Here is a 17,693-nt window from a genome sequence, read left to right on the forward strand (position 1 = left end):
GGCGCTGCCCGCGTGGTAGCGGCCGGGCGGGGGCCGCGTGACGGGCGGGGGGCGGCCCGCCGCCATCTTGTGCTGCGGGGCCGTATTTAGGGCGCCGCGCCCGGCCCCGCCGCGCAGTGCCCACAGCGCCCGGCTCCGCGCCGCCCGCAGGCCCCGCCCTGCCGCCCGCCCTCCCGCCCACCTCCCCTCCGCGCCTCCGCCATTTTGTGGCCGGCCGCTGCCCGCGGAGGACGGCGCCGCAGCGCAGCCTCCTGCCTCCCTCCCGCCCTGCCTCCCGCTCGCAGCCGCGCCTCGCCTCGCCCCGGCCCCCGCAGCCATGTCGTCCGGCAGCACCCCCGAGTACGCCTCCTTCTTCGCCGTGATGGGCGCCTCGGCCGCCATGGTCTTCAGCGGTGAGCGCCCCGACCGGGGGGCAGGGCGGGCTGCGGGGGGGGCTCACCGGGAGCAGAGGGGGGGGCTCCGCGCTCAGGGCTATTCCCGCACCTCCCCCCCCCTCCCCGGGGTGCGTGCGGGGCCGGCCCGGGCGCTGCGGGGGCGGCAGCGGCCCCCTCCCCCCCTTTTCCCCCCCACACCGGGAGCGCGCCGGGGAGGGGCCCGCGCCGCTCCCCCCCCCCCCCCCCTCCATCCGGGCAACCGGGAGCGGCGGAGGGTCTGCGCGCGTGACGTCAGCGCGGAGCCCCCCCCCCCCCGTGACTGCGGCGCCGGCGGGGGCGGCCCCGGGCTGCGGGCCCGGCCCCTCCCCGCGGGGGCCGCGCGCCCCCGGCCTCACCCCGAGCGGGGCGCTGCGGGGGGGCCGTGCCCGGCCGCCGCCGGGGGTTCGGAGCCTGAGCGCGGGGTGTGCCGGGGGGGGGCCGGCCGGGCGGGCACCGCCGGGGGTGGAGGGAGCCGGCGGGGTGCTGCGCTGCCGCCTGGGACCGGGAGCTCCTCTTCGGCGGCCGTTGGTGCGAGGCGGTGAGGCTCAGCCCCGAGGAGCCGGGTCGCCCTGCAGGGCCGTGCCTGTGCAGATAGCCCAGCAGACACCCCAGAATGGCGCTGTGCGCTAGGCAGCCCGTCGTGATTCGCCCCCGTTCCGCGGAGGATGAGCAGGCCTTCGGTGTGGTGCTCCTGCTGTTCGTGGCTGAGCGGCTGGTGTCGTTTCACGGGGCATAGTGCACAGGCCTGTCGTTTGGGGTGTAACCTGGGGAAGGCTTCACGTGGCTCCCCCAGTGATTAGGAATACGATAACAGCGTTACAACAACTGGGAATAAAACACCTGTGAATTACTGTTCCTCTTCTCAGGAGACATAGCCGATGTCTCTGTGCACACATACTGACTGACGTGTCTGTCCTCCTGCCACCTAATCAGGCTCCCAGTTGAGGAGCCAAAGCACTGGCATTCAGAGCTGGTTCTAGCTCAAGGGGCGTATTGCTGCTGTTCATGCGCTTGGCTTCTCTCGCACTAAAGGAGCCTCAGAGAGGGCAGCCAGATCTGGAAGGCAAATTTGCAGAAGCTGTTCCTGGTTGAGTAGTGCAGTAGATCAGGCTGTATGAATAGTAAAGTATACAGGAGATCTTAAAATGTTTGAGGGGAAGCTGTTTAGCTGTGCTGGTGTTGGCGGTGCGGACTGGTGGCTGGCTTCACACCAGCGGTGTTCATGGCTTGTCCCTTACCATGGAAGGGCCTGGCTGGATGTGTTGAGTCTTGTGTAGTTAGTGCCCAGTAGCGGGATGCAGATGCCCAGGGCTGATGGCAGTTCGTGGCCTACTGCCATGGAGTTCAAACATTGTACTTGTGCTCGACAAGTTAAGACTTTCCTGAAACCTGTCTGGAACGCCACAGAAGCCAACTTGAGACTGCTTGACCTGCCTGTCAGCCAGCGACAGCAGCAGAGGAATAGACCGAGTTAGTTGCAGGAAAAAAGTGACATGGGAGTTGACAGGTGAGTGCCTTCAGTAGTGGCAGTGATTAAGATCTTCAATGACTGCTTCCTCAAGACAGCTCAGTATTTAATTCCTCTCCCAAAATCCTACTGGGAGCAAAGGAGCAGTGTATGGCCTGCCAGGTGCTTTGTGATGTGCACGTTTGCCTCAGTGGAAACCACGGTGAGGGACGCAGAGATGAGTCAACGTTCTGATAAAAATTCAAAGCCTTGCTTGGCACATCTGAACCAGAAGCGAAATTGCCCAGACGCTGCAGTTTTGGTTAACGTTGTACTGGGAGATTGCAAGTTAAAGTAGGCTTGTGCTGGGTAACTCAACGTGAGCGCTGAAGCTGTGTTGGTGAGGGTTTGGTCACTACCATGCTGCTGCTGGTACGTGACTTGTCTGCAGTTGCAGAGTCCGGGTCAGATGATCCTCAGAGCAGCAAGTCGGAGCCGTTTGGTCTCTTGTTAGGGCCTAAGCACATCTGATGAGGTCATTACTGGAAGAAATCTGAATGGAATGTAGATAGTGCTGGTGCAGAGCTATTTCTTAGTTGTGAACATAACTGAATTGCTTGTTTAGTGAAGTAACTTGTTTAAGGAAGTTTGGCATGGGTGTCAACACAGGGTAAACTAAAACTTGCAGTGTCATGCAGCTTTCCTAGTTGGGATTTGGTTCCATAGCATGCTCTGATGCTAATTGAACTGGTTTAAAAAGCAAACTTAAGAGCAAGGAAATAAGGCTGGTTGGACAAACAGCGTGGAAATAGCTAAAACTGTTGTAGATGGGTGTTAGTTGGTTCAGCAATCACGTCTGACTCATGGATCTAAAGATCAGAGTCTTGTGGAGCTTGGATTTCAGAGACCTGTTTCTAGTAAACATGTTGAGTTTCGTACTGTCCAGGCTAGTTTGATGTGAAAACAGGCAACTTCAGGCAGTGCTGTTTGATGTTTGAACATTAACAGCTGATGTTAAATAGATAGCAGAACTCGTTCTGGTCAGCTAGTACTGATAGCAGCTCGGAAGACTAGGAGAGGCTGCTGTGACCTTGGCTGTCTTCAAGCCTGCTTACTCATTGGCTGGTTACAACCTGTTCTGATAGCTAAGGCTCCTTTATTTCCGATGTGCAGAACATGTAGCTGGCTCAGCGTCAGATGCTGTTGAGTGATCAAATCAGAGGCTTTTCCATGTGACTTCTGCTCGCCAGAAATGAAGAAGCATGATATTGGGGAAAAGCTGCCTGATCCTGTGCGTGCTAATTCTCACAGGAGAACGTGGTGGCCCGGGCTTACTGCCCTGTGGCCTCCAGGATGGGAAATGGGGTCTTGCTTGGGGTGGGCGTTCAGTGCCTTTGATGCTGGATCAAGCATCTGGAAGACTGCTAATGAAGAGGACTCTAGCCAGCAGTGTTAAGGTTAGTCCTGTGTTCCACTTCACATTGCTACTGCATATTTAACAAAATACTCTTTATTTTAAACTAGGGGCCCCAGTGCTGTAGCTGTTGGTAAGCTAATTAAGTGGCCTTCCCACCCCCTGAAGTGGCTGGCTCAGAGCAGCAGCTTGCTGCAGCTGACAGCCCTGCGCAGTCTGGCTCTGGAAGGCAGCGTGACTCCAAACAGTTTGTACCTTTGAGGGCAAATTCTACTTGTGCTTCCTGAAATGCTGGCTCCTTGGTGGGTGGGGAGGGTGGGGAGCTGCAGTAAGGATATGTAGACCTCATCCGAAGAGGAGCTGCAGGCTCCTTAGGTGTAACTTGCAGGTAAAAAAACAAAATGGCAGAACAGAGGCAGTCTCTCTTCCAAATCAGAAGAACTCCAAAGGCCAAGTGGTAGGGGCAGGAAAACTCAGTGGGTCAGGGAAGCTACAAGTAAGGACGTAATTTCCCCTCAGTAAATTCTAGGCTCTGGAACTTGAAAATCAGATCTGGCATCAGTACAAACAGAACCAGTCCTTAACCATTGGTCTGCAAGACTTGGCTGAAGCAGGTGTTCTGCCGCTTGTGCCGTGCTTTCCAGGCGTAAATGATGGGATTCCTGTCTCATCCCAAAGGCACTGCAGGGTATTTACCCTCTGGTGCGAACATGCAGAGCAGTAGCAGTTGAGATGACTGCCAGGTGCCTCAGGATCTGTTGGTCAACTTCCTTTTCCTTCCTAAAATGAGCCTTTGCAGTCTGTCTGGAGTCTGACTGGTTGCGAGCTGAAAAACTACAGCCTGATCAAGGTGTTAGGTGATGAAAGAAAAAAATGTAGCTTCACAGAAATGTGCTCCTATCTGCTTGCTGCCTTCACAAAGCAGTAAAGCATAACCTGCTCAACTTGCTCCCTTTGAATGGTGAGCACAAGGCCAAGCTGGTCTGGCCGCATGCGTGTCTGAACGTTGCTGAACGTCCTTCCGAAATGAGGCTTCTGGGCCATGGATGCCTCCTGGTGGACAAGTGGTGTGAGCTGTGAGGACAGCTGGGTGAGAAGTGTTCCTCCGGACTGGTACGTGGGGCATCTCCGCAGTCAGCACCTGGAGTGGAGTGGTCCACCCAGCCTGAAATGGGTCACCTTTAGGTTGCAGGAGAGCTTATATGGTAAAGGAATAGAAATAACGAGCCACCAGGTCTGCTGCTGGTGGCACCAGTGTGCCTTGCTGCTTGCTGAAGAGTAAGGCTGTGCTCCTGGTGGAGGGTTAGGTCTTGCCATGCTGATTAAAAATGCTCCTGGCTTCTGTGTGGTGTAGCAGGCTGCACACAGGACCGGTTGCAGAAGTCCCAGCTACTCGGGTAGCTGCCTGGTAACCTCTTTATTTTGGGCTGCCACTTCTGCAGCATAACCATGAGGAGCTGCGACTTGAGAACACTTCAGCTCTCAGATTTACTGACGAAGAGCAAATTGCCTGTTAGCCTTGCAGGTTGATTCTGACAGTTCTGACACTGCTGAAAGCTGGTAGCACTGAGCTTCCTGGAGCTTGTAAGGAGCTCCGAGCACTTGGTGTTGGCTGACAGAAGCTCAGTGTGAGCCTGCAATGTGTGCTCCCAGTATCCTGGGCTGCACCAACAGCAGTGTGGGCAGTGGGGTGAGGGAGGGGATTGCCCTCCTCTGCTCTGCTCTTGTGAGACCCCTCCTGGAGCCTGCGTTCAGCTCTGGGACCCTCAGCACGAGAAGGGCCTGGACCTACTAGAGCAAGTTTGGAGGAGGGCCATGAGGACGATCAGAGGGCTGGAGCACCTCTCCTGTGAAGCCTGGCTGGGATAGCTGGGGCTGTTCAGCCTGGAGAAGAGAAGGCTCCGGGGAGACCTCACAGTGGCCTTCCAGTCCCTGTAGGGGGTCATAGGAAAGCTGCAAAGGGACTCTTTGTCAGGGAGTGTAGTGATAGGACAAGGGGGAATGGTTTTAAACTATAAGAGGGTAGACTTAGATTAGATATCCAGAAGAAATTCTTTACTCAAAGGGTGGTAAGGCACAGGAACAGTTTGCCCAGAGAAGCTGTGGGTGCCCCATCTTGGCAGTGTTCTAGGCCAGGTTGGACTGGGTTTTGAGCAACCTGGTGTAATGGGAGGTGTCCCTGCATGTGGCAGGGGGGTTGGAAGTAGATGATCTTTGAGGTCTCCTCCAACCCAAACCATTCTCTGATGCTATTAATCCACATGCCCTTGCATGCAGTCAGGGAAGGACAAGAAAGTACAGCATCCCTGAGGCTATAGCAGGTCAGTGAGGAACTGCAGCCTGTGTTTGGGTAGGGCGCTCATCTGCTACACCCAGTTATCCCTGGGGATGGGCTACAGCCGGTCTTCAGCCAGCATGGTCTGAATGTGTGCGCGCTCCAGATACTGTGCATGTAACTGTCCTTTCCAGGAAGCTGCAGTTGTGCAACCGAACAGCTTTTTTTCAAGGCGTCCATGGAGTATGTGTTACTGTAATCTGATGCAGAGCTGTGTTCATGGTAAGCTTGGTGTGGAGGGGCCTCAGCATATCAGTGGGGGAAAAACTGAAGCATGTTCTCTGAAGATGACCAAGTTCCTGGAACGGCCCGGCAAGGGCTGTACTTGACCTGGGTGCAGCCTCCTGCAGGGTTCTCCAGCTGGTTAACAACTTGCTCGAGAATGAGCAGGTCTTCAGGTGAACTTATGCCTCCTTCTGGTTCAAGGCAAGGCTACCTACTGCATGCGACAGCCCCTCTGATGTTAGATTGATTATGAAAGGCTCCAGATGCAAGTCTTTAACCAGGGTGCTCTCTCAGATTTCCAATTACAATGCCATTGTCTGTTATCGTCACAAGTTTGACTTGTGTCACTAGCTCACTTCCAAATGCAAGGAAATCCAGCCTATTAATGTGCTGGAAGTCTTTCCTCTGCCGCTGCTGTACGCAAACCTACCTTTCTTTGGCGGGAGGGGTCGCTGGCTCTGAATGGACCAGATGCTGCTGCGCTGTGCGTGGCTGGTTCTGGCCATCTACATTCTTGGGCTAAGCACAAGTGGATTCATTGCGGCTGCTGAAACTGCAGGAAGCTCTATCTCTGCAAACGGTTCTTTGACTTGAAGGCTTCTTAGAGTCACTGTGTAGGTGCACATCCGTCTACAGAAATGGTCCATGTGTGTCTGCAGAGCTTGGCAGAAACAACGTAAGGCTTTTGGTAATAGCCTCTTCCTGCATTGAGGGAGTGTCGCCTGAGGTGACTGGCAGCTAACTTAGCTGCACGATTACCGTGCTCAGTGCGTGACCTTACTGAACACCGTAACTATAGCTACAAAAGGTTGGTCCTATTACTTCCGCAGGTCTCTTCAGACCTAGCTCACTGAGACTTCAGAAAACAGCCTTCAAACTCATGTGGCACATTCTAAAATGTGGTATGTGAAGTGCATCTGCTTCCAGTGTTAGCAGATGTCAAGCTGTGTGGAACTGCCCGAGGTGCCACGTGGCCCCCAGTGCGTGGCTGTGCGGCGGAAGGAGGTGGGTCCTTGCTCCTGGGAATGCGGTGCTGCGGTAACGGTGGAGCTGTGCGAGGAGCACTGCTCTCGGGCTGGTGAAGAGTGAGCGGTAAGACCAGCTGCCTTGTAAGACAGTGGAGATGCAGCGAGCTCTGGCGTAAGCCTGCTGGTCAAGATGTTGATGAATAAGCAGCGGTGCCAAGCTCTGAGGCTGGGGGTGTGGCATTTGGCCGTCTCCTCACTGGGAGTGTAATAGCTCTTCAGCACCACCTTTGAATTTGAGCTGTGTGACAGCTAGCTGCTATATGTGCACTCTATACATTGATGCGTTTAAACAAAGTTAAAGGTGTAAGTTGCCTGTTTTCTAGAATTGGGAATTGATAACTGGGAACTAACAAGCTTGCTTTGATCATCACCCCACCCTGAAAGCTTAAGCAGGCTGGCTTTCTGTAAGTGGTATTACAAAACCAGCTTCTGTAATCCATTGCCACATTAATTGCAACGCCTCTAAGTAACTTCAGGCTTGGAGGAAGTAATGACTGATTTAGTTTTGAGTAGTGAACTTTGCTTCTCTTGCAAGCCCTTTCTCTTTCTGGAGAGAACTATAAAAGGTTAGGCAGAGAAATGGCATCTGCCAAATGCTTTGGTCTGGATGTAGACAGTCTGAATTTTGATTCCACTTGTATCAAGTCCCTAGGAAATACTTCCTCCAGAAGAAAAGCTTCCTAATTCAAGGTAGAGTAACTTTAGGTGTCTAGTGCTTATGACATCTACGAACAGTAGAATCGCTGATATTGCTATTTGACTTTATACACTGTTTTTTGGGGCTTAGCTTGCATTTCCAGGTGAAACTTGTCTCCTGGTTTTGGCTTATGCTTCCAAGAAAGCTGCAAAACTGATGGAGTGGTCTAGTTCTGAACAGCTTTTTACATCTGCCTATGTTATAGCTAAGACTTTAAAAGGAAGAGGATCCAGGCTACAGGAGGCTAAGGAGATTTGCTAATGCGGAACTAATTTGTAGTTGATGAGGCTTTCTGTTCAAGTCTTTGTAACTAAAATAACTTCTGGTAGTGAGTCTTGTGTTATTGCAGCAGTAGAACCCTTATTAATCTTCTGAAGTGTTGCAATGCAAAGCAAGGAGGATTACTGCTTAGTTCTTGGCTGCAAGAAGTTGCCTTTAGACACTGAGAAGTGGGGAAGTACTTAGCCTAAACCCTTTGAATACCTCAGCAACTCTTTTGGGCCACGTGTAACATTCTGCACTAGAAAATTGAAAACTGGTGTAGGAGGCAGCCACAGGTCTTTGTGGAACAGTATCTGGTAGAGAAAACTTAATTCTTAAAAGTGATGGACCAGGATTGCATATAAGAAGTCCTGAACAGTCCAGGTGCTTGAAATCCCTATATATTTAATGCTCTCCAGTGACCTTGTTGAGCAGGCAAAAGAAGTTTCACTGTAGTTAAACGGGACTGTTACCTTTGAATGTCAACCTGATGGTATCTGAAAACTTCCCCTTGTAAATAGCCAGTCGTGCTGTTTCGAGTGTAGTTGTGAATGGCTGCATGGTATCTCCTGAGCGGCAGTGGGTGCAGTCCAGAGTTAGTTTCTGAAATGCTGCAGAGCGTGGCTGAAAGAAAATGGGTCTTTCTGAGTAGTTCAGGACCATAGAACAAGGTAGTCATTGAAGCTCTTGTGAGCCTAGTATAAAACTTCCAGGACAGAAGCTATTTTTTGGGGGTAGTACTTTGGGACTCTTGGTTCTAGCAGCTCTTACAGGTGACAAGCCTGTGTTTTGCCTTGAAAAACAAGCTTTGGATTTGTGTTACTAGCTGCATATTCAAATATCTGTCAAGGTGATGAGTGGGCCTCGGGGCTAAGGTTGTTGTGACCATCTCTAAGCTGTGAGCTATGCCGTTCTTTTCTGTGGTTCCAGTGGCTGGAATCCTGAATCCTTCACATGTGGGGTATGCATGGAAGGAATCCCTTCTCCAAGGGCTGAAGTGCAGCAATAATACAAACATTCATTGCAACTTCAAAATGTTTCTGATGGAGCTGAAACTGCATGTTTAACTCCAGGTCAAAGCACAGACCAGATACCTTTTGTGGTAGAAAAGGCCCCACGAAGGATAGCACAGGGCAACTTGTTAAACATTGGGTGCATTTAAGAAATCAGCCCAAGTATCTCAAAGTTCAGCAACTGGAAAACCTACTTTTCTGTCAGGTAGCATCCCCCTGCAGTAACAAGACATGCATTTTTTTCGTCTAGTTCAGCTTTGTACTGCATTTTTTCTCTAGTTCAGCTGAGTTCAACTGAGCCTCTGCAGTCTGGGTTCTGGGAGGGCACAAATGCTGAAGTAACATGTTCATATTCAGACCTTGGGGTTTGGCTGCTAAATGGGGAATATATGTCTGCAGAGGTGTGTAGGTAGCTTCACAGCAGCGTGGCTTAGAGGATATCCTGTAGCCAGTAGTAATTGAACGGCACCGTTTTATCTATCTAGTTCCAGTCTGGGACTGGGTAAGTCACTTCCCCATACTTCAAGGAAGTGTTCCTGTCTGACAAACCAAGCAGTCAAGTGACTATTTGACTTGCACAATTCTTCCTATTGCTGACTTCAGCTGTTCTAATACTGCAGTCTAACAAAGGCCGTGTTATTGGGGGATCTGCCTAATGTTTTCTTTTTATCTTCCAGCCTTGGGAGCCGCTTATGGAACCGCAAAGAGCGGCACGGGTATTGCAGCCATGTCTGTCATGAGGCCTGAGCTCATCATGAAGTCAATTATTCCTGTTGTCATGGCGGGTATTATAGCTATCTATGGCCTCGTAGTGGCGGTCCTCATTGCCAATGCCCTTTCACCTTCCATCACACTATTCAAGTAAGTTACATGCCTGTCAGTGTCGTTTAAGTTTGTTCTAGCAATATTTTGATGCTGCTGAATGGGTAGATTTTGCTTAAGACCTTGGGAAGACTGTTAGCACAGTTGGCTGTAAATGCTAAATGCTCCTAACCTGAGCTCTAGAGTACAGACTGGATTTCAGCTCCTACCTTAGCCTTAGCCTCACCGGCAGTGGTGTATTAGCTAACATCGTAACATCAGACAATATCACTACAAGTAATGCCATGGTTTATGGCTTGAATGAAACTGTACAGACAGTCTGGGGATAGGAGGATGAGTTTGTTTCATGGTGTCAGATTCTAGAGCTGCAGTGCGCATGTCTTTCCAAGAGTTAATGAGGGTCTGAATAGCTCTCCTGTTGCCTGGGAAGTGCAAATGAATAATTAACAATGCTCGCTTCTTTACATGTTGGTAAAGCAATCCTCAAGCTGTACATTGTACCTTCATACCAGCTATAGTCTGAAACTTAATCTCAACTTCTGAGAATAGCTGGAATTAGCGTGACTGTCGGAGCAAAACAATGCTTCTGTGAGGCCTAACAGAACAGGTACCTGTGCCACTGTACAAGGTACAGCAGGTGAGCGTTGTGGTTGGCTGAGCAGCGAGCCTTGATCCAAGGTAGAACAGGTAGAAAAGGTCTTTTGCAGGTACCCCTGCCTGGAAAATCGGGCCATTCTTGGCTGACATACACGTGGGGTTAACATGTATAACTCTTGCAGCGCAAGAGGCCTCAGAATGACCTGGATATGGTATGGCAGTATAATGGGGTGGGGAGTGAGTTTAGCCTGAAGTCAAAGGGTTGGGTGTCCTGTTGCTTGCCACTGAATCTTCTTCTTTTCTGTCCTACAGGAGCTTTCTTCAGCTGGGTGCTGGCTTGAGTGTGGGCCTCAGTGGTCTGGCTGCTGGCTTTGCCATTGGCATCGTGGGTGATGCAGGTGTACGGGGAACAGCACAGCAGCCCAGGTTATTTGTGGGCATGATCCTGATTTTGATCTTCGCTGAAGTCTTGGGTCTCTACGGCCTCATTGTTGCCCTTATCCTCTCCACAAAGTAAATGTTGCAGTATGATGTAAAGAGATGTAACAAATCAACATTTAAAGCTCCAGAATGAAAATGGTTTCTCCAATGTGTACAGTTGTCCCAATTTGGTAGTTGATCTCTTGTAAATGCGCAATGTACGTTAGTGACTTGTCTGTCCTGTGTGTATTTCAATATTAAATTGGATGGGCTGCTCCAAGCCTATTGCATGGCTTGGGGTGGCCTGTGTGCAATTTTCCACCCATTGCTGTTAGTACTTTATGTATAAATATGAACTAGAAATGTAATTTTTCTCTTCACTGGATGTTTATTTATAAAAGACTTGACATGTTCATACATCTATGGAGCAAGGATTTTCAATTTCCCATGCTATATATATTAATCTTATATATAGGTAGATTACACTGTGGGGTCAATTGTAAGTGCAGAGAATTCCTTGGATGTAACTTTGATTCTAAAGATTGCTGTAGTGTCCTGGTATTGGAGTATGAGAATTTCGTGTTTTATTACAGCAATTGTCCGAAACACTCCTGTGTTTCAGTAGTAACTGCGTATGCTCTGGCATCAGAGTTGTGCACCCAGTGTTGGGTTACAAACTTATACCATGTTTCCAAATAAAACTTCCTCACTACATTGCTGTAATGACTCCTCTGCCTCTGATTTAACGTTTTAGCTGCTCCTTTAGGAAGAGGAGGGATTCCCTGAAGGGCAGGCAGGTTCTTCGAAGTGACTGAGCACTGCACAAGAGTCATGTCATCAACTGCTAAAGCATTCCCTATTTCTTCTTGGTCAAAGAGCAATGACTGCTGCTTCCAACTGCTGCGCAGGGGAGCACTTGAGAGCAGGAATGCAAGGCTGTTGCAGTGCTGTCGGTGCTTGGCCCCTGCCTGACAGGTATATTTTGCTATGTGTTGCACAGCAATGCTGCGTAGCCGACTGCAGCGTGACCTGACCAGGCCCAGTCATGGTGCAAGGGTGCCGGCTTCAGCATGTGACAAGGAACGGGAGCTGCCAAGGAGCTTCCAGGCAGCTTGTCCTTCTGATTGCACTGCAGAAGAAACTTGGCTGGGTGGAAAGCTGCACTGTTAGTAGCAATTGCTGCTGGAGTACCTGAACAATAGTCTCATCAGCAAAATGGGTTCATTCAAGAACTCATATTTTTAACTTACGAATCAGGAGCATTCAAGCTGAGAAGTTCTGCTGTTGCAGCTAGCAAATACTGAAGCAATCTCCTCTTGTCTTGAGGATATCTGAATGTCACAGAGCAACACTGGAGCTCATGCGGGAGATGTGTTGGACCCGTAACAATTGTTCCAAGTTGCCTTTGGGAAGTACGTCACCTTAATTTTACTTGCATAGTTTGGAGAACAGAGGAAGCTTTTCTTGGTTCAAGCCAAAATGTTGTTAGACTTAGATACTTAGAAATACCTTGATAATCAATGATCTGTCTATCTGCCTGGGCAGCACTGCACCTCATGGATACTGTGTAGGAAACAGGTCTGAAGTAATGAAGAGCTGTGTCCAGGTGTCAGAGCTGTGGGAGTGAACTTGGGTAATAGAGCTTCTAACCTGGTGGTAAGTCTCCACCTTCAGAGTAGCTTGTCTCCAAACTAGGGACCACGTGGTAATATTGTTGGTGGTCACTAATTACTAATCAAGTAACTGGTTTGTTTGCTAAAAGATTAGTCTACATACATGTACCATGTAATGTGCTGTCAGCTGCTGGGCTTGGGGCTGGGGTGTGTTCCTGCTTTTATGTTCAAAGTGGCTTTACTTTGTGACACTCCCAGCAGTGGTACCAGTAGTGCTTTGGGGTGGGGGGCAGGGTGCAGAGATTGGTTGGCTTGTGGAAAATCCTGGGTGTCTGAAGCATTGGATGGGAAGGGGAGAATTTCCCTAATGTTTCCTGATCTGAATCATGTTGCTCACTTTTTTCCTGAGCAAAAATAGTAGACTATAAACCCTTACCTAGACATTCTAAACATTTGTGGAAACTATAGCATAATTAATTCTCTTTGCAGTGAGTGTCTTCCTGCTACTTCTGCAAAAAGTTCTGGCTGAGCTTGCAGCTGGGTGGGCTGAATGATGGATTCAGGCTTTCTGGAAAGCATGCCACATATGCTTCTGTCTTGCAGCTCTGGTCAGAGGAGTTGCATTGTGATGGTGTAGCAGGAGGGGAGATGTGCCTGGCTGGGGTGCAATTGTTCGAGATCTTTTATCTTCTTTAGGCAGGACTAGCTGCCAGCCTTGTTTTTAGTCACATGAGGAGAATATGAGCAAATGTATTTGAGAACAACCAAACAGGGGTAGTTCTCATGGGAGGGGGGGGGGGGGATAATTTAAAGGCACCATTCTATAGGAACTCCTTAAGATCCCAATGTCGTGTAACCAAATGTAGGTAAAACACCGTCAGCATTTTGATTTGTGCCTTGGGATGCCAAGCCTTCCTCATTATTATTGTAAATCCATGCGAGTCAGGAGAATGGCATAAAAAAAAATCCAGGGTTAGCATGCATAGGATCGCTTTGCGCTGAGTACCTGCAAATACACTGAGCAAAATTAACAGTGAGTCTGTTGCCTTGGCTGAGTGTTTCTTTTACAGCCATGCTCTAGATCCTCGTTGGTGACTCACAAGTGAAAACTTGCATTTCAAGTCCTTTGCTGGTGCTATTGTGTCAGCAAATTTCTCAAGTGATTCAAGAAAAATTTTCTCAAACTTTTCTTTACTCAAGAAAATTGCGGACTTCTCAGTTCCTTTCCTTCATTAACTCACATCTAGATCAGTGCATTTCCATGTACTAGGGATAGGCTTTGGTTTGGAAGAACAGAACAGGCAGCCTCAGACAACGAAATGACAGTTTGTAGAGTGCCTGATTCAGAAGAGGTGGTGTCTACCAGCACATAAATAGTTCCCAGTAATGTGGCGGATTGCATGCACTGCAGAGTGAGTCAGCCCTGCAGTGCGAGAAGGGAGTGGGATGGCTCTGCAGCAGCAGAGGGTAAGCATCCATCAGCAGTCAGTTCAGGCTAGGTAAGGGTGAGGAATGCCTGCTGTCAGATGCTGCCAGCATAGTTAATGCCTTCATAGAGCTTGCCAACTTTTTTCTTTTAACTTTCATACTGGCTTTTTATTACTATTATTATTTAATGCTCTATTTTAGAAGCAGAACCTACAAGGTTGGTCAGTGACTGCTTTTTAAGGCTCCTTTAGTAACCTTTCAAATGCGTCTGAAAATTAATTGCAATAAAATAACTCCCGTTTGGAGAAACTTCTGTTCTTCTCCCATAGGTACCAAGGGAACCCTGGGGTTGATGCATTACAGGAAATTGGGAATGAGCAACGCTGACCATAATGGTGTAAACCAAGCCAAGCAGAAGGATGCGAACAAGGAGAAAGCTGGACTTGCAGTTCAAGATCTGTGTCCCATTTACAATTTGTGTGATGTTGAGCAGTCTGCCTGCTGGACTTCTACAGTGAAGTGGAGGTGGTAATTTTTTATGTCAGTTACCTGAGTTTGTGCTGCATCCAGCTTTGCTCTGAGGAGAGAGGGTAATGGGATAGCCTCAAGCCGCAGAGGGTGATAACCACCTACACCTAATGGTTCTGTCTACCTCAGGCAGGCTGACCAATGTTAGGAAATCACTGAAGTTCCCAGGATTGGCAGTGTTTCCAACTCACGGATGCAAACAGCATCCCTGGTCCATGTGCATTAAGACAATTTCTCAGAGCTCTTTGTGAATACACACAAAAAAAAAAAAAAAAGAGAAGCCAAGGCTGCATCTCCACAATTGCTTCTTTCAGCAGCAGAGCTAGCATAAGCCCTTCCTCCTCTGGCACCTGTACCTTCTTTCATAGCTGTAGTGCGTGCTCCCCTGCTTCTCCTGAATGTGCTGGTACAGCTTTTCATGTGACCAGGCAGTGAATCTGATTTGGGAATTGAGCCAGGCTAAAAATAACTCAACCTGGAAAAAAATGTTTTGCTGAGGAAAAAGCAAGTGAAGCTACAGTTTGATTCTCTCAGCCTATTACTGGGGCAGTGGAGAGAAAGAGCATGCGATTATGAGAGGTGGAGCGTGAGGTTTTGGTGATGCAAGACAGGGATAATTTAATACTGAGGAATAAAGGGAGAGCATCCAAAAGGATAATCCTTAAGCAGGACAGGTGGGTGATATAAAGTTGGGCCGGGTGATGCACCTACAGCATTGATGAGGTAAATTTCCACACCTGTCATCTCAGTACAGGCTGTTCTGTTCTTCAGCAGCACGAGGTCCAAGCCATTTTCTAGTATTCTAACTCAGTGGTTCACTTCTGGCTTGCATCCTAGAAATTTTGCGTTCATTTGTCGCCAAAGGGTTGGTGAAAGTGTGTCAGCAGGGTGGACCGTGTGGCAGGATCTGTTATTGTGGACATTGCTGTGTCTAACAGTATTTTCATTTACCTGTATGTCTCTTCCACTGCTGAGAAAAGTTACTGTCACCAGTCTCTTAGCATGTACATTCATATGAAAATGCTGTTTGGCTATAGGCAGTTTGTGTGCTGTATGTGCCCTTTGACATGTGGTTTAGCTGCTTGGAAGGGTACTTCTCCCCCTAGAGAGTTATTTTCGTGAATAAGCAGGCCTGAGGTTCAGTTTTATGTTCTAATCTTCTGAGCTTGGAGTCTCTTTACCTATACTAAAGCCACAAATCCCTCCCACTGACATACTGCTGGTTGTCCCTGGCAATGGATAATTTTAACCATGATGAGTAAAACCTGCCTGAAGCCATTCCTAGTCTCAAATTCTCCAAATTATGTTGTGTGTAGTTTTCTTCAGCTAAACTAACATCATTCCTGGTTCTCCATTTCCATGGCCTTTACTGGCATCCTACTGACAGTAAAAGGTAGCTTCATCATGTGGACAAGCACTGACATAGGGAATAACTACAGCGTGAAACCTCATCCAAATTAAATCCTGGCTAGATGGGAATGTTATGTTCAGGCACAATTACGTTCCCTGTCATGTATCTTCTCAGTGTGATTCATAAGAGGAGCTCACATCAGCACCTTGCCTAGACACAGTCTAGATAAGACACTTGTCTCTGCAATCCTGTGGGACACCGAACTAGACAAACACTGGAGTGAGCACTACTTGGATGCTGCTGCAGCAAACAGTTGCCCACGTGGAGCAAAGAGGATGGAAGGAGAAGTGTCTGCAAGCAGACATCTAGGAGTACTTAGTCTGTTGGGGACACTAATCAGAATAAAGCATAGTACTTGCCTTTAACATTCTGAAGATCAAATATGATTCCCTTTCTACCCACGGAGACTGCAGACATCAAAAGGACCACTGGTGGCATGGTCTGCTGGAGAGAAAAGTCGGGGGCTGGCGGTTAGAGCACAGAATAAACATTGTCTTCTCCCCCAGCTGCTGCTGACTTGCTGAATGGACTGAGGAGCTTGCCTACAGCACAGTTGTCAGCTTAGAAGTAACTTTTAAAAGAAATAATGACTTACATGTGATTGTTATTTTTTTTTCCTGAAGCTGAGACTGGAACAGTGAAGTGAGGGGCTCCAGAAACCTTACTTTGCCTGAGCCAATAAAGAGGTTGAATTTCATTTTGTTAGTGTAATTATTTTGGTGTAGTGTGCCTAGCCGGATTTCCAAGCAGGTAAGCGCTTTGCAGCAGATTGTCTGCCAGCTCTCAGGGGCAAGGATCAGCTGATCTTTCAGGGACTGGTACATCTAGCAGGCCTGGGTCTGCCTGGGGTTGCCACTCAAGAAGTAAATAACCATGAGTGGGATGCAGCACAGCATTGCTTCATCGCACAGTGAGTGCAGCCCATTGGCCCCACGCAGTACAGCGTGCCCGCTACAGGCAGTGCCATGTGTGTGTGATGTGCTGCGACAAAGCAGAGCACTTCCTGCAGGCACACTCATTCCCCGGGGAGAAATGAGTCTACTTTAGCCATTATATCCAAAGTTACTTATTCACAATTCACAGACTTAAAAGTCATTAGGAACCACTAATTCCTCTCATCTGACCTCCCAGGCCAGTGAACTTTGCTAGACAAAAAAGTACTTCAGTACAACATTTCCTCAAAGGCATCAGCGTATGCCAGCCACTAGCTCAGTGATGCTGAGGAGTACAGACAGCACCGAGACGTGCCAGCATGTGACAGGGCTGTCCCGGCAATGATGACAACAGCAGTGCGGGAGCCACGTCATGGCTCGCTGCGGGCTGCAAGATCCTCGACTGGACGATGCCAAGTACTGGTAGCTCCATGAGCTTGTGAAGGTAAAGGTAGCTTGGGCTTACTCTAATCTGTCCTTGAGCTGAGCACTGGTTCTTTAGGGATGTTCCTCTAGACCATCTTCTGCACTGAGAAGATCTAAATGTATCGGTATAAACTCAATGGAAAAGATACTACCCCAGACATTTCTAATCTGAATATAATCTGTGTGTAGAATGTTAAGAACAAGGTAATGAGGAGGTGGCTGCGATGAGTAAAAACTGGTATCTGCATGATGAGCGAAGGGAGGTGTGTGCCTACCGCAGCTCCTCCTGGTTCCTCGCTCCAGCTTATTTGAGCTTGTTGCAGTTGGAATTTCCCTGGATAAGATGGATAAGGTGTCCTCAGGAAACGTGTCCCTTCCCACTGGGGTTCGGTAGACCTTTCCAAGAGCGTTTCATCGGTGCCGTTACACACCGGGGTGAAACGCCATCACGTGCCGCTGCCGGCCCCTTCAGAGGATATGGAACGTCGCTCATTCATTTTCATTTACTGATTAGTGTGATTAAAACAGACCCAGAGAGCAAATCCACGGAGACATCCAGCTGCAAGCGCGAGGGCTGTGAAGAACAGCCTGGTGGGGGGGGATGTCGTCTGAGGGGGCTGCAGCGGGGTGCGGGGTGGCAGGACGGCAGCGGGGTTTCCCTCAGCACGGTGCCTGCACCCTGT

The 17,693-nt window shown here is 49.2% G+C and overlaps 1 protein-coding gene across 1 annotated transcript; it reads left to right on the forward strand.

The window, feature by feature from the left end:
* Positions 1 to 44: 44 nt before the first annotated feature.
* On the forward strand, positions 45 to 11,386 carry ATP6V0C (ATPase H+ transporting V0 subunit c). Its single transcript, XM_083800038.1, has 3 exons — positions 45 to 392; positions 9,511 to 9,694; positions 10,565 to 11,386. Exons 1-3 carry the CDS (start codon positions 317 to 319, stop codon positions 10,767 to 10,769), a joined length of 465 nt encoding a protein of 154 aa, XP_083656164.1. The 5' UTR covers positions 45 to 316; the 3' UTR covers positions 10,770 to 11,386.
* The last annotated feature ends 6,307 nt before the right edge of the window (positions 11,387 to 17,693 follow it).

The sequence above is a fragment of the Anser anser genome (assembly GCF_964211835.1).
Source record: "Anser anser genome assembly, chromosome: 15".
NCBI lineage: Eukaryota > Metazoa > Chordata > Aves > Anseriformes > Anatidae > Anser > Anser anser.